Source organism: Suricata suricatta, chromosome 12 (assembly GCF_006229205.1).
Source record: "Suricata suricatta isolate VVHF042 chromosome 12, meerkat_22Aug2017_6uvM2_HiC, whole genome shotgun sequence".
In the NCBI taxonomy this organism is placed as follows: Eukaryota; Metazoa; Chordata; class Mammalia; order Carnivora; family Herpestidae; genus Suricata; species Suricata suricatta.
The window spans coordinates 6,691,955-6,709,686 of NC_043711.1; the positions used below are offsets into that span (position 1 = coordinate 6,691,955).

At 40.9% G+C, this 17,732-nt stretch overlaps 1 protein-coding gene and 1 pseudogene across 1 annotated transcript; both read right to left on the minus strand.

The window, feature by feature from the left end:
• Positions 1-158: 158 nt before the first annotated feature.
• Positions 159-7,793, minus strand: LOC115273503 (putative gustatory receptor clone PTE01). Its single transcript, XM_029916571.1, is given in 3 exon segments — positions 159-1,014; positions 1,016-1,101; positions 7,776-7,793. Coding segments are annotated over 3 exon segments (960 nt in total).
• Positions 7,794-9,438: 1,645 nt separating this feature from the next.
• LOC115273504 lies at positions 9,439-16,186 on the minus strand (annotated as a pseudogene).
• Between the last annotated feature and the right edge of the window lie 1,546 nt (positions 16,187-17,732).

Genomic DNA, 17,732 nt, shown 5'->3' on the forward strand with positions numbered 1-17,732 from the left:
AAAAAAAAAACCAATATGGAAATGTTTAGCAAGGAGTGGGTAAAAGCCATGACAGCTAAAAAATGATGTGGTAAGAGAGGTAGGATTTGCAGGTTTAGGTTAGTTTTGCTGCATTTTCCTACCTATGCTCTAAATAGACAGACAGCACAGTACTGAGATTAGGTTGTTTTGTGGAAGAGCCTCTGCATGGCCCTTTGGATGTCCCTGTTCCTCAGGCTGTAGATGAAAGGGTTCAGCATGGGGGTGACCACAGTGTACACCACCGAGGCCACCGCACCATTCCTGGGGGAAGTTGACACAGCCGAACTGAGATACACCCCGAGTCCTGTTCCATAAAATAAGCAAACAACTGACAGGTGAGAACCACAGGTGGAGAAGGCTTTGTACTTCCCGCCTGTTGATGGGACTCTCAGAATGGAAGAAACAATTTTATAGTAAGAGAAAAAGATCCCTGAGATAGGGAGAAAGCCAGAGATGGCACCAACAAAATACATGACTATGTTATTGGTGAAAGTATCAGAACAGGCAAGGTTGAGAAGTTGAGAAGGGTCACAGAAGAAATGAGAAATCTCCACATCCTTGAAGTAAGTAAGTTGTAACACGATTGAATTGTGCATCTGGGAGACCAAAGTGCTGATGAAAAGCGATGCCAAAACCAACAAGCCACAGAGGCGAGGGTTCATGATGACCAAGTAGCGCAGGGGGTGACAGATTGCCACAAACCGGTCATATGCCATTGCAGCGAGGAGGAGACTATCCAAACACCCAAAAAGCATAAAAAAAGACATCTGAGTCAGACAACCCACATAGGAGATGCCTCTGCTCTGAGTTTGGATATCCACGATCATCTTGGGGATGGTAGTAGAGGTGAAACCGATGTCAGCCAAGGACAGGTTGGAGAGGAAGAAGTACATGGGGGTGTGGAGGTGGGGGTCAAAGCTGACAGCCAGGATGATGAGCAGGTTCCCGAGCACGCTGACCAGGTACATAGACAGGAAGAGCCCAAAGAGGAGGGACTGCAGTTCTAGATCATCTGAGAGTCCCGTGAGGAAGAATTCTGAAACCCTTGTTAGATTTTGTAGTTCTATGTAGCTTGGACATCTTTAAAAAAAAAAAGAAAGAAAGAAAAGAAGGTTGGAGAAAGGAAATAAGTCAATGGGCACTCAACACTATGTCCATATTGTATATTCAAGAATTCACAAAGAAAATGTTCACACTTGGGATCATACACTCTAGTACCTTCAGCAATATTTGTGTCTCAAATCCAATTGTCTTAGAACTATTTCCTCATTTGTTTCTTTGTTATCCCCCCTTTTTTTTATTTTAGAGAGAGAGAGTGCACACGAGTGGAGAAGAGGGGCAGAGGAAGTGGGATTGAGAATCCAGGGCTCCATCTCATAACGCTGGGACCCTGATACGAGTAGAAATCAAGTCAGTCACTCAAACAACTGAGCCATCGGGCACCCCCACCTCTTTCTATACACACTTTAAAGATACTCAGCTGAAAAATGTTAGAGGAGCAAGAACATTTAGAGATAAATGATAAATCTATGATTGCCATAAAATACTCTTCTAAAGAAACATATTGAAGAAAAAACATTCTTCACCCTTTAAGGTAAAAAATGACACTTAGAAGCAGCCTATTTTATTCAAATCAGTGCAAGAAATTCTCTTTAGAATATTGATAAACTGTTTAATTGCTAGAACTACATTTTGACATTCTAAATTAAAGTTGAATATTTATAATCAGAAAGCTTTCAAAGTGTATTAATTTTCTTCATGGGTTTTCACCACTCTCTGGTTTTCTGACTTCTCACCTCAATGGAAATATGTGTTCACTCAAATATGTGGGTTGTCTTTTTAAAATCTTTTCAAATACAAGGGGCACCTCATGGCTCAGTTGGCTAAGCATCCGACTCCTGATTTGGGCTCAGGTCATGATCTCATGGTTTAGGGGTTCAAGCCCTATGTTGGGCTCTATGCTGACAGCACAAAGCCTGCTTGGAATTCTATCCTTCTCTCTAAACAAGCAGGCAAGCAAACAAACCTTAACATCTTTTCAAATATAACTCAACTGTAGATTTCTAATTTTGATAAGCATATTTTGGATAAATGCACAAAATTATGCAATGACCCTGTTCTTGTACAAGACATATCTCAATCATTAAACAATAGATAACTTAATAACTACTATCATCCTATCTCATCTTATGCAGGATTATATGTAAACATTACATAATCTCAGGAAAATTGACACTGGTGTTTGACACTGTTCTTTGTTTTGTTTTGGTCTCCATTTGTAGTGGTTTATATTAGTAAAAGTGCTTACATGTGTTTCTAATCCTAAAATTTAGATGGCTGCTGCTTAAATGTTTTTAATATTTTTTGTAAATTTTTATTCTATTTTGCTTTTATCATTTAATTTTATTCTATTTTATTGTATTCATTTTTTTAATTTTCAAACATTTTCCTTTGTTTTCTTTATTTTTCTTTTATTTTCCTTCCCTTTTTCCTCTATTCTATCAACCTTCTTTCAACAACCAGACCCAAAACACCTAGGATCTGGCATCCTTTATTTAATTTTTTGTGGTTTTTTATTTTAATTTTTTAATTTATTATTTTTCTTCCTCCAAAATTACAAAACAAAGAAACTCACCCCAAAAGAAAGAACAGAAAGAAATGACAGCCAGAAACTTAATCAACACAGATAAAAGCCAGATGTCTGAACCAGAATTTAGAAACAGGATATTAAGGACACTAGCTGGGGTTGAAAATAGATTGGAATCCCTTTCTGTGGAGATACAAGAAGTAAAAACTAATCAGGATGAAATTAAAATGTTATCACTACTGAGCTGCAATCTCCAATGGATGCCACAGCGGAAGGATGCATGAAGCCGAGCAGCAAATCAGTGATAGAGAGGACAACGTATGGAGAATAATGAAGCAGGAAAAAAAAAAAAAAAAAAAAAAAGGAAGGCTAAAGCAAAAGATCATGATAGAAGACTTGGAGAACTCAGTGACTCATTAAAAAGGAATAACATGAAAATCATAGGGGTCCCAGAAGATGAAGAGAGAGGAAAAGGAGTAAAAGATTTACGTGAGCAAATCATAGCAGGAAACCTTCCTAACCTGGGAAAGACACAGACATCAAAATTCAGGAAGCACAGAGAACTCCCATTATATTCAACAAAAATCGGCCATCAATGGGCATACCATAGTCAAATTCACAAAATAGTCAAGCAAGGAAAGAATCATGAAGCAGCAAGGGAAAAAAGTCCTTAACCTACAAGGGAAGACAGATCAGGTTTGCAGCAGACCTATGTGCAGAAACTTGGCAGGCCAGAAAGGAGTGCCAGGCTATATTCAATGTACTGAATCAGAAAGTTATGAAGCCAAGAATTCTTTATCCAGAAAGCCTGTCATTCAAAATAGGAGAGATAAAGTTTCCCAAGCAAAAACTAAAGGAGTTTGTGACCACTAAACTAGCCCTGCAAGAAATTTTTCTCTCTGAGGTGGGAAAAAACAAAACAAAACAAAACAAAACAAAAAAGCCAAGACTAGAAATGACCAGAGAATATCATGAGAAACTCCAAGTCTACAGGCAACACAATGGTAATAAATTCATATCTTTGAGTACTTGTTCTAAACATCAATGGTCTAAATGCTCCAATCAAAAGACATAGGATAACAGAATGGATAAGAAAACAAGATCCATCTATATGCTGTTTATAAGAGACCCATTTTAGACCTGAAGACACCTTCAGATTGAAAGTAAGGAGATGAAGAACCATCTATAATGCTAATGATCGCCAAATGAAAGCCAGAGTAACATAGCCATACTTATATCAGACAGTCTAGACTTTAAAATAAAGACTGTAATAAGAGATGAAGAAGGGCATTATATCATAAGTAAGGGGTCTATTCACCAAGAAGACATAACAATTATAAACATCTATGACCCCAATGTGGAGCACCCAAATATATAAATCAATTAATTACAAACATAAAGAAACTCATTGATACTAACACCATAACAGTAGGAGATGTCAAAACCCCATGCACAGCAATGGACAGAGCACAGAAAATCAAAAGGAAAACAATGGCTTTGAATGACACACTGGACCAGATGGACTTAACAGATATATTCAAAACATTTCATCCCAAAGCAGCAGAATACACATTTTCCTCAAGTGTACATGGAACATTCTCCAGAATAGATCATATACTGGGATGCAAATCAGCCCTCAACAAGCAGAAAAAAAATCAAGATCATACCGTGCATATTTTGATACCACAATGCTATGAAACTCATAATCAACCACATGAAAAAAATTGGAAAGACAACAAATACTTGTAGACTAAATAACATCCTAGTAAACAATGAATGGGCTAACCAAGAAGTTAAAAAGGAAATTAAAAAGTACATGGAAGTCAATGAAAATAACACCACAACCCCAAACCTCTGTGACACAGCAAAGAGAGTCGTAAGAGGGAAGTATATAGGGGCCCTTGGGTGGCTCAGTTGGTTAAGTGGCCAACTTCAGTTCAGGTCATGATCTCACAGTTTGCAGGTTCAAGCCCCACATCGGACTCTGTCCTGACAGTTCAGAGACTGGAGCCTGTTTCTGTGTCTCCCTCTCTCTCTGCCTCTCCCCTACTGCTGCTTTGTCTCTCTCGCTCTCGCTCTCTCTCGAGGTTAAATTAATATTTTAAAAAATATTTTTAAAGAAGGAAGTATATAGCAATCCAGGCCTTCCTAAAGAAGGGGAAGGTCTCAGATACACAGTCTAACCTTACACCTCAAAGAACTGGAAAAAGAACAGCAAATAAAACCCAAAACCAGAAGAAAGCAGGAAATAATAAAGATTAGAGCAGAAATCAATGCTATCAAAAACAAAAAAGCAGTAGAATAGATCAATGAAAACAGAAGCTGCTTCTGTGAAAGAATTAACAGTGCTCGCTTCAGTGGCACATACACTAAAATGGAAAGAATGAACAAAATTGATAAGTCCCTAACCAGTTTGATCAAAAAGGAAAAAGGAAAAGACTCAAATAAATAAAATCAAGAATGAAGTAGGAGAGATCACAGCCAGCACAGCAGAAATAAAAATAATAAGAGAATATTATGAGCAACTATATGCCAATAATATGGGCAATCTGGAAGACATAGACAAATTCCTCGAAACATATAAACTACCAAAACTGAACCAGGAAGAAATAGAAAATTTGAACAGATCCATAACCAGTAAAGAAATCAAATTAGTAATTAAAAAAAAAAATCTCCCAAAAAACAAAAGTCCAGGGTCGAATGGCTTTACAGAGTAATTCTATCAAACATTTAAAGAAGAGTGAACACCTATTCTTTTGAAGTTGTTCCAAAAAATAAAAATGGAAGGAAAACTTCCAAACGCTTCCTATGAAGCCAGCCTTACTTTGATTCCAAAACCAAAGATCCCACTAAAAAGGAGAACTACAGATCAATTTCCCTGATGAACGTGGATGTAAAAATCCTCAACAAGATACTAGCCAAACAGATCCAATAATACATTCAAAGAATTATTCACCGACCAAGTGGTATTTATACCTGGGTTGCAGGGCTGGTTTAATATCCACAAAACAATGTGATCCATCACATCAGTAAAAGAAAGGACAGGAACCACATGATCCTCTCAATAGATGCAGAGAAAGCATTTGACAAAATACAGCATCCTTTCTTGACAAAAAAAAAAAAAAAACCCTCAAGAAAGTAGGGGTAGAACGATCATACCTTAAGATCATAAAAGTCATATATGAAAGACCAACTGCTAATATCATCCTCAACAGGAAAAAACTGAGAACTTACCCCCTAAGGTCAGGAACATTACAGGGATGTCCACTCTTGCCACTGTTATTCAACATAGTATTGGAAGTTTTAGCCTCAGCTATAAGACAATACAAAGTAACAAAAAGGCATCCAAATTGGCAAGGAGGAAGTCAAACTTCACTCTTCAAAGGTGACATGATACTTTATATGGAAAACCCAAAAGATTCCACCAAAAACCTGCTAGAACTGATCCATGAGTTCAGAAAAGTCACAGGATATAAAATCAGTGCACAGAAATTGGTTGCATTCCCACACACCAATAATGAAGCAACAAAAAGAGAAATCAAGAAGGAATCAATCTCATTTACAATTGCACCAAAAACCATAAAATACATAAAAATAAATCTAACCAAAGAGGTGAAAAACCTATACACTTAAAACTACAGAAAGTTTATATAAGAAATTGAAGAAGATACCCCCCAAAAAAGGGAAAATATCCCATGCTCCTGGATAGGAAAAACAAACATTCTTAAAATGTCAATACTGCCCAAAGCAATCTACATATTCAATGCAATCCCCATGAAAATAACACTGGTATTCTTCACAGAATGAGAACAAACAATCCTAAAATTTGTATGGAACCAGAAAAGACCCTGAATAGCCAAAGCAATCCTGAAAAAGAAAAACAAAGCAGGAGGTATCACAATCCTGGACTTCAAGATGTACTACAAAGCTGTAATCATCAAGACAATATGGTACTGACAAAAACAGACATTCAGATCAATGGAACAGAACAGAGAACCCAGAAATGGACCCACCAACATATGGCCAACTAATCTTTGACAAAGCAAGAAAGAATATCCAATGGACTAAAGTCAGTCTCTTTAACAAATGGTGTTAGGAAAACTGGACAGCGACATTCAGAAAAATGAACCTGGACCACTTTCTTACACCATACACAAAAATAAACTCGAAATGGACAAAAGACCTAATGTAATACAAGAAACCATCTTAATCCTAGTGAAAGCATACAAAAACCTCTTTGACCTCGACCACAGCAACTTCTTACTCAACATGTCTCCAGAGACATGGGAAACAAAAGCAAAAATGAACTTGACAACCAATCAGATCACAGGATATTTGGGTTGAAAGGTATAAAGCTTGGCATTAAAAATATTAATCAACATTATCAATAATAATATCTAAATCTTTTGTCCTTACTATAAGCATCCACCACCTATTTAACCACACTCTTAGTATTCATTATCTATTTAGTCCTTACTTGGTGGAGTAGTATTAACTAGGAATCAATTCAGATGACCATTCTGAGGCTCAGAGATACTAAGGACTTGTTCCAGATCACTAGATAATAAGTAGATAACATATGACTTAATATTATATTATGGATGGGGAACCAGGGTGGCTCAGTCCATTCAGTGTCTGACTTTGGCTCAGGTCATGATCTCGAAGTTCGTGAGTTCAAGCCCCACATTGGGCTCTCTGCTGTCGCTGCAGAGCCTGCTTCAGATCCTCCATCTCCTTCTCTCTCTGCCCCTTCCCTGGTTACTCTCTTTTTCTCTCAAAAATAAATAAACATTAAAAAAGAAATGCAGATTTCTAGCAATCTGTTTTAAAAAATTATATTATGATTCTGAAGCACATGAATTTAACTTCTTTACTCTGTTAAAATTCAGAAAATTTAAAGCAGGGGTCCACAGGTCTCAACAATAACTCATCTACAGTGCGTCTTCTAATAGTTTCTGATTTCCTGATTGTAGATGGAAACAGCAGATATTGACCTTATGTCTCCCTTTGAAATGGAGACGGGCTAAATTACAAGAATGGAGTAGGAGGGGCATGTGGGTGGCTCAGTCAGTTAAGCATCTGACTTTTGATTTTGGCTCAGCTCATGATCTCACAGTCGTGGAATTGAGTCCTGTGTCCAGCTCCACACTGAGCCCCTCTCCCCAACTTGCACACATGCTCGCATACTCGCTCACTCACTCTCTCTCTTTTTCAAAAAGAAAAGAAAAGAAAAAGGAGAAGAGAAAGAAAAGAAAAACAAAGTAAAGAAAAATAATGGAGGAGGAAGTGGACCACTGAGGTCAAGTCTAGGAGCCAGGGCCAGAGAAAGATCATATACCATAAACTGTCATAAGCCAGTTCTTCCTGAGATCTCTGCCAGCGAGCTGAGCCACCCTCCCTAGAGTTGATGCCCCGAGGCTCACCACTGTGGTTTACCGGTTACCTCCAACTAGAAGAGCACGGTGAGCAGGGAGTGCATGGGTGGAACGACCAGAGAAGTAAAAGGTTGTTTGCACTGGCAAGGAGAGAATACCGGCCAGGCGCACTGTGTCTGGAGACAGACTTTTTGATTCAAACCTGGCTTAGTCCCCGATCTGGTCCCATGATCTGGTACAAGTTGCATCAAAAGCCTATATAAATCCTCTCCTCCTCTTTAAAAGAACAATAGTATATACACATATTTTAGGAGTGACTATGTAGGTGAAAAGAAACAGGCTACATAAAGCACTTATTTCAGAGGCTGGTTTAAGAGACAGCTTAGAGGGCCTTGTTTCCTGCTCTGGTTAGAAAGGCTTCTACAGGAGGGGCGCCTGGGGGGGCTCAGTTGGCTGGGCATCCAACTTTGGCTCAGATCATGGTCTTTCAGTTTGCAAGTTTGAGCCCTGCATTGGGCTCTGTGCTGACAGCTCAGAGCCTGGAGGCTGCTTTGGATCCTTTGTCTCCCTTTCTCTCTCTACCCCCCCTCCATGTGCATGCATTCTCTCTCTCAAAAATAAATTAAAAATTAAAAAAAAAGAAATATTTAGAAAGGTTCCTACAGGAGCTAGAACGAGTATGAGAGGAAAGTAGAACTTTGAGAATTCTCAGATTCCCACCAGAACCAAGAACATAAACCTCACAGCCTCTGAGCTGAAACTGCATATTGGTGACCTTCCATCTGGCTTCTCCAACTATCCTGCTTATCCTGATGATGAAGAAACAACAGTCCCCACGTCATCCCTGTATCAGGCGTCCCCAACATCACTCACTGCACTGTGCTGCCTCTGTGTTGGGGAATAACAAAGAAATGACGGCCCATCACCCTTCCTATGCCTGGTGAGTGACGAAGGCTCAGGCTCTGTCCTCAGGACTGGCAGGAACACAGAGTCAGGTATGGACCGCTAGATGCATATAATGATTCCGGGAAGAGAAGACACACATTCAGATCCAACTGTGCTGGGACCGACCAACTCAAAGTCTGCAGGGCATGGGCCAATTATTTATAGTTGTGTGGCTTGAAAGCTCAATGTACAGAGCTCCTAATTAGCCAAATTGGAATGTGTTCTCCCAATCTCTGAGGACTTGTTAATATTAATGGACCAGGATCATAGGTAAAGGAAATGTCCTTTGTAGGGTCTGAGGCCTTCCACATCTTAGGAGGAATAGCATCTGTCCACTTCTGATTTTCAGGTTTCATATATCAATAAAAACCTCAGACTTGGGGAGCCTGGGTGACGACTCAAGTCAGTTGAGTGTCCAGCTTCGGCTCAGGTCATGATCTCGCAGTTAGTGGGTTCGAGCCCAACATCAGGCTCTGTGCTGACAGCTGGCTCAGATCCTGGAGCCTGTTTTCAGTTTCCCTTCCAGGGAAAATGTGAGACAGGTAAACTGAGGTACACTCCAAGACCTGTTGTATAAAATAAGCCAACAAACAGGTGAGAGCCACGGGTAGAAAAGGCTTGTTACTTCCCACCTGTGGATGGGACTCTTAGAATGGAGGCAACAATTTGAGTATAAATGGATCCCTGAGAGTGGAACATCACCAAAAGTGGCACCAATAAAATCAATTAATAGGTGATCGGTGGGGATTTCCAAGGAGGCAAGGTTGAGTAGCTGAGAAGGGCCATGAAAAAAATGAGGTATTTCTGTATCTGTGAAGAAGGTAAGTTCTGACACCATCAAACTGTGCAACTGAAAGTAAAAAAAAAAGAAAAAAAAAAAAGAAACTGATGAGAGGTGCCTGGGTGGCTCAGTCAATTGAGCGGCCGACGTCAGCTCAAGTCATGATCTAACAGTTGTGGGTTCGAGCCCCACATCAGGCTCTGTGCTGACCCTTTGCTCAAAGCCTGGAGCCTGCTTCTGATTCTGTGTCTCCCTGTCTCTCTCTGACTATCCCCAGCGCATGCTCTGTGTCTCTCTCTGAAAAATAAATAAATGTTAAAAAAAAATGTTTTTAAAACACTGATGAAAAAAGAGACCAAAACCAGGAGGATACAGAGGTGGGGATTTATGATCACTGGGTAGTGCAAGGGGTGACAGACGGCCACGAACTGATCGTAGGCCATTGCAGTCAGTAGATTGTGCAAACATCCAAAAAGAATAAAAATAGACATCTGAGCCCACATAGGAGATGATTCTTCTGTGAGTATGGATGTCCACAATCATGTTGGGGACAGTAGTAGAGGTGAAACCGATGTCAGCCAAGGACAGGTTGGATAGGAGGAAGTACATGGGGGTGTGGAGGTGGGAGTCAGACCCGACGGCCAGGATGATGAGCAGGTTCCCGAGCACGGTGACCAGGAACATGGACAGAAAGAGCCCAAGGAGGAGGGGCTGCAGTTCTGGATCCTCCGAGAGGCTCAGGAGGGAGAAGCCTAAGACGAGTGTTAGATTCTTTAATCCCATGTGGCTGGGACCCCTCCCAAGAAGGAAAAGAATCTTGGAATAAATGGAACAAGCAAACAGGCAGCAAATGTGTCTGTATCCTGTATTCAAGCAAGTCAAAATAAAGCATTCACACTTGAGGACCATATACTCCAGTACCTTCAGCTATATTTCTCACTAGTGACAAATTCATCTCCTCTTAGAACTCTTTCCTCATTGACTTCTTGGCTATTTACCTGTTTTTGTATACACACACTTTAGAAGGGTGCCTGGGTGGTTCAGTTAACTGAGCATCCAACTACGGCTCAGGTCATGATCTCATGGCTCAGGAGTTCAAGCCCCACATTGAACTCTGTGCTGACAGCTCAGAGCCGGTAACCTGCTTCAGATTCTATGTCTCCCCCTCTCTCTCTCTCAAAAATAAATAACCATGAAAAAAAATTAAACACACTTTTTAAAAAGTTTATTGTCAAATTGGTTTCCATATAACACCCAGTGCTTCTCCCCACAAGTGCCCCCCACCATGACCATCACCCCCTTCCTCTCTCCCCCTCCCCCTTCAGTCCATGGTTCGTTTTCAGTATTTAGTAGTCTCCCTTGATCTGTGTCCCTCACTCTCCCCTGCTCTCTTTCCCCCTTCCTCTCTCCATGGTCCCCTGCCAGGTCTCTCCTGTTAGACCTATGAATGCAAATATATGGTATCTGTCCTTCTCTGCCTGACTTATTTCGCTTAGCATGACACCCTCCAGGTCCATCCACTTTGCTACAAATGGCCATATTTCATTTTTCCTCATTGCCATATAGTACTCCATTTATATATACCACATCTTCTTGATCCATTCATCAGTTGATGGACATTTAGGCTCTTTCCATGATTTGGCTATTGTAGACATTGCCGCTATGAACATTGGGGTACATGTGCTCCTATGCATAAGCACTCCTGTATCCCTTGGGTAAATCCCTAGCAGTGCTATTGCTGGGTCATAGGGGAATTCTATCGATAGTTTTTTGAGGAGTCCCCACACTGTTTTCCAGAGCGGCACACCAGTTTACATTGCCACCAACAGTTAAACACACTTTAGAGAGACTGAACCAAAGTGTGATAGAAGAACAAAGCAACATAGAGTAAATAATCAATGAACACAGTAAAATATCGGTCCCCTCTGAAGGAAATATATGAAAGAAGAAATATTTTTCTCTCTCCCCCCTCCAAATCACTCCAATGAAAAGACACTAGGAAGCAGTCAATTATAATTTATCCATATGCAGTGCAAGAAATTCTCTTAATTTGAAATATTTATAAATACTCTGTAATGTTACCTGCATTCCAAATTATAGTCAAATACATTCAATCAGTTAGAATTTTGATATGATAGCTATTTTCATTGATTTTCATCCTTATTTGGCTTTCTGATACCTATTCTCAATGGAAATGAGTGCTCATGGGGCATCTGGTTGGCTCAGTCAGTAGAGCATGCAGCTGTTTATCCTGATCTTATGAGTTCAAACCGCATGTTGGGCATGGAAGAAAGAGAAAAAGAGAGAAAGAGAGAGAGAGAGAGAGAGAGAGAGAGAGAGAGAAAGAGAGAGAGAGAGAGAGAGAGAGAGAGAGAGAGAGAGAGAGAAAGAGAGAGAGAGAGAGAGAGAGAGAGAGAGAGAGAGAGAAAGAAAGAAAGAAAGAAAGAAAGAAAGAAAGAAAGAAAGAAAGAAAGAAAGAAAGAAGTGCTCACTTAAATGTGTGACTTGTCTTTTAAAAGTCTTTTTGATATGGGGCGCCTGGGTGGCTCAGTCAGATAAGTGTCTGATTTCAGCTCAGGTCATGATCTCACAGCTTGTGGGTTCAAGCTCAGCGTCGGGCTCTGTGGTCAGCACAGAGCCCAGAGCCTGCTTCGGATTCTGTCTCCCTCTCTCTCTGCCCCTCCCCTGCTCATGCGCATGCTCTGTCTCTCTCAAAAATAAACATTAAAAAACTTTTTAAAGACTTTTTTATATTAATCCTAACCCTGGGCTTTTTATGCGGGGTATTTGTATTAACCTCACACCATTTCCAGACTGCCCTTGGCATTTCTTGTCTCCATCAGACAAATAGTGGCTTAGTAAAAGTGTTTTTTTTAAATAGTTTATCGTCAAATTGGTTTCCATATAACACCCAGTGCTTCACCCCACAAGTGCCCCCCACCATGACCATCACCCCCTTCCTCTCCCTCCCCCTTCAGTCCATGGTTCGTTTTCAGTATTCAATAGTCTCCCTTGATCTGTGTCCCTCACTCTCCCCAGCTCTCTTTCCCCCTTCCTCTCCCCATGGTCCCCTGCCACGTCTCTCCTGTTAGACCTATGAGTGCAAACATATGGTATCTGTCCTTCTCTGCCTGACTTATTTCGCTTAGCATGACACCCTCGAGGTCCATCCACTTTGCTACAAATGGCCATATTTTATTGATAAAAGTGTTTAAATAAGTTTCTAATTCTAAAATTCGTAAAACATTGTTTCCTTACCAAATCAACCCTCTTATTTACAGTCGAGGTTTTACAACCAGGGGAAATCCCAAAGCTATGTCTGAAACCCAGTCTTAAGCCTAATTAAGAATTTACCCTTCTCCTTAAATCAGTTCCCTGGAGGCAACTTGTAACAATGTGATTTAATTTGAGAAAAATGCAACAAAGACTAAAGTACAGAGAATATTATAAAAGCCTGAATCACTTCTTCATCTATAAAATGGGGATAAAATGGAACTACCTTAGGGGTACCTGAGTGGCTCAGTCGGTTGAGCATCCGACTTCCACTCAGGTCATGATCTCTGGGTTCTTGAGTTCAAGCCCCACATGGGGCTCTTTGCTGTCAGTGCAGAGCCTGGTTTAGATCCTTTGTCCCCAACCCACCCCCACGCTGCTTCCCAGCTTGCTCCCTCTCTCTCTTAAAAATAAACAAACACTTAAAAAAAAAATGGACCTATGGGCCCCTGGATACCTGAGTTGGTTAAACGTCCAACTTAGGCTCAGGTCATGATCTCACAGTTCATGGGTTCAAGTCCTCTATCTGCCTCTGCACTGACAAAGCAGGACCTGCTTTGGATCCTCTGTCTCCCTCTCTCTCTGCCCCTCCTCTGCTTACTTGCTTGTGCTCTCTCAAAAGTAAAGATTTAAAAAAGAAAATGGAAATACCTTATAGTGTTGTTGTAAAAATTAAACTTAAAAGGTGGGTCGATGAGGGGGGGAATAAATAAGGGATTAAGAGTACACTTATCTTGATGAGCATGGAGAAATGTATAGAATGTTGAGCCATTATATTAAACACCTGAAACTAATAACACTATGTTAATTGTACTGTAATAAAAAAATAAAAAGGAAAACCACACAATAAAAAAATTAAATAATCAATTTAAAGTGCTTAGGCCAGCGGGTCTCACTCCTCCTTGACCATTATAATTATCTGTAGATCTTTTAAAATACACTGATAGCATGGCGATAGCCTAGAACCAGTTAAATCTGAATCTACGTGTGAGTCTGTTGTGAATGTACAGACTGTTACTATAATTGTGATGTGCAGACACATTGAGAAGCTTTGCCTTAGAATATCACCGCTTGGGAAGTGCTCCACTAATTTTATCTACTATCATTGGTTCCCCACTCACTATATTCAAATGTAAACATTCAAGAGCACCTGGCTGGCTCCATTGGAAAAGAACGTGACTCTTGAGCTCTGGGTTATGAGTTCGAGCCCCACGTTGGATGTAGAGATTACTTAAATAAATAAAACTCTTAAAAAAACGTGAGCACTCGGGGCACCTGGGTGGCTCAGTCCGTTAAGCATCTGACTTGGACTCAGGTCATGATCTCATGGTGTGTGGGATGGAGCCCTGCATCGGGCTCCATGCTAATGGGGTGGAGCCCACTTGGGTTTCTCTCTCTCTCCTCAATCTCTGCCTTTTCCCCCACTATTTCTCTCTTTAAATAAATAACTTTAAAAACAAGAACATATCTTATACAGGTTTGAAATATTACCAATGAAGTTTGTTTTCTTGTACCCCCTTCATGATCTTGTTCCTGGGCACACTTGTCCCACAAAAGCAACCACGGTCATGAATTTGGTGGGTATATTTTTCCTGCCAATGTTTCCATGGTGTCAGGATTGATGTCACATCCATAATCAGTCTTCCTGAAAACATAGCCAAAAAGTATCCTATTACACATGCTGTCCCTGAACATATTACTGCCATCAGAAATGAAAAGGGGATAGAATTACAGCTTCCAGACACTAATGAGGAATGATAGGCTATTATCGACAAATGTATATCAACATATTTGAAAAGTATTGAAATGGACAGACACCAGTTAGCAAAACTAACACAAACACAAATAAAAAACCTGAAAAATCTTCTGCCATATATAAATAATTTGGTGTAATCCACCCGGGTAACTATCTTATAAAAGCTTTCTGTGAAGAAGACCCAAAAGAAGATTCCCTGGGGAATTATTCCAAACAAAAGGGCTAACTGGTCCAAATTTTACACAGTCTTTCAGAACAGTTTCTAGCTCCTTTTATGAGGCAATATAAATCTGAAATAAAACACAAACAAGTATATTAAAAAAATTACAAGATAAACCTCTAATTAACAGACATAACTGAATATAGCAAAATGAAAAGGCCAAAAAGCTGCTATATACAACCTCCAAGTGTGGTTTATTCCAGGAACACATTGTGATTTACCATCTGAAAATCAAGGAATGTAGTTAATTCATCAGATTAATAAACCGAAAGATTTTTTTTAAAAGACCGTGATACACGCAGAAAAGGCACTGGATAAAATTCAATATTCCCTGAGAATAATAAAAAATACTCAGCAAACTGTGGATAAAATGAAATCACCTTCTCTATTATCTTCTTAAAGTTTTAAATTTATTTAAGTAATCACTACACCTAATGTGGGGCTCGAACTCATGACCCTGAGATCAAGAGTCAAATGCTTTTCTGGCTTGGGGGAGGAGGGGAGCCAAGATGGCGGAACAGCATGGAAACTTTTGTTGCATATCGCATCCATGAAATACAACCAGATCGACACTAAACCAGCCTGCACACCTAGGAAAATAACTTGAGGATTCACACAACAATCTGCACAACCCGAACCACAGAACTCAGCAGGTACGCGGCGCAGAGAGGTGAACTGGGGGAGAGAGAAGCCACGGAGGGCAACGAGCTGTTTTTGCTTGCGGAGAGAGGACACAGACAGGGGGAGAGTATCAAAAGCACCCCCCAAAAGCAGCTGGAGACAAAGTGGAAAAGTGGAAACAGCTGCAGGGACTGAACTAAAAAGGGAGAAAGGAGAGGGTTTAAGTGCCATTAAGACTCTGTAAATGGGGAGCTCCAATCTGAAACTCCGCATCTCGTTACCTGGTGGTCCTCTGGCGGGAAAGGCGAATCCCCAGGAGTAGGGTGAGGTCTGGGGTCCTCGGGCCACATGGGGAGAGGCGAGTCCCCTGCTGGGAGGACTCCCCACAGGCAAAGGTCCCGCCGGATCCTGGAGAACAAGCACATTCACTGGTGCTGGAATAAGGTCATTAAGGGTGAAGCCTGGTGCCAGACGTGTGCTGTGATTTTCCATAATCTCTGAAATGCGTGAACATCTTCTGGGGCAGGCTGGCACCTGGCCGCAGTCTCTGGGCATCGGCAGCAGCACGTTTCTCGAAATTTCCCGGGTGTGTCCAGCACCCGGCCATTGCGTGGGTGAGACCCTTCTGCAGAGGGTCAGAATGGGTGAAAGCCACAGTCCCTCAGAAATAAGAGACTGGGAAACACAGCCACATCTGAGATAAAACTCAGGAGGGAGGTCCCGCCTGGCAATGTGACGGCTTGGTCAGGGCGGTGTAAAAGTGGGGAGTAGCTGGAAGCCAGAGACAAGGGACGGGTGGGCAGTTGCTGGTAGGGGAGAGCACAGAGTTCTGACACTGAAGCCTCTGTGGCTGGGAAATGCCATTTTTATCCCTCCTGCGCATGCGCATAACCGCCTATGTGTGCCACAACAATACACCAGTAAGCTAAGAAGCTCCATCTGGCGGAGAATGGAGCCATTACACTAAGCCCCACCCACCTGGACCAACCTCGCTCTCAGGAACACAAGTCTCTCTGACTGCTTAGTGTACCAACTATAAATTGCTTCATAGTTTGACTTTTAGGGGAAAACGATGTAATTTCAGTTGTATTTTGGTCTGTTTGCTGGAACCTTTATTCAAATTTTTTTTCTTTTTCGTTTCATTTTCTTGAATACAGAGAGAAAAAATTTTTTATTTTCATATTTTATTATTTTTTCCCCATAATATTTTATTGTCAAATTGTTTTCCATACAACACCCAGTGCTCTTCCCCTCAAGTGCCCTCCACCATCACCACCACCTCTTTTCCCCCCTCCCCCCTCCCCCCCAACCCTCAGTTCATTCTCAGCATTCAATAGTCTCTCAAGTTCTGCATCCCTCTCTCTCCCCAACTCTCTCTCCCTCCTCCATTCCCCCTGGTTCTCCATTAGGTCTCTCTTGTTTCCCTGCTAGACCTATGAGTGCAAACATATGGTTTCTGTCCTTCTCTGCCTGGCTTACTTCACTCAGCATGACACCCTCAAGGTCCATAAAATTTTTATCTATATTTTTTACTTTTTGTAAAATTTTCAAATTCTATTTTCTTCTATCATTTCATTTTATTATATTTCATTGTATTCATTTTTTTATTTCTTTTTATTTAGTTTATTACAAGTTGGTTTTCATATAACAGTGCTCTTCCCCACAAGTGCCCCCCTCCACGACAATCACCCCCTTCTCCTCCCCCCTCCCTCCTCAGCCCTGTTTGTTCTCAGCATTCAAAAGTCTCTCATGATTTGCCTCATTCCCTCTCCCCAATTCTTTTCCCACCCTTTCCCCTTCCCATGGTCCCCTATTAGGTTTCTCCTGCTAGACCTAAGTGAAAACATATGGTATCTTTCCTTCTCTGCCCGACTTATTTCACTTAGCATGACTCCCTCCAGGTCCATCCATTTTGCTACAAATGGCCAGATTTCATTCTTTCTCGTTGCCATGTAGTATTCATGTGTGTGTGTGTGTGTCTGTGTGTGTGTGTATCAGATCTTCTTGATCCATTCATCATTGTATTCATTTTTTTCAAATTTTCAAACGTTTCCCTTCCCACTCCCCTTTCCTCTAATCTATCAAGCTCCTTTCATCAACCAGACTAAAACACATCTAGGATCTGGCATCATTTATTAGATTTGTGTGTGTGT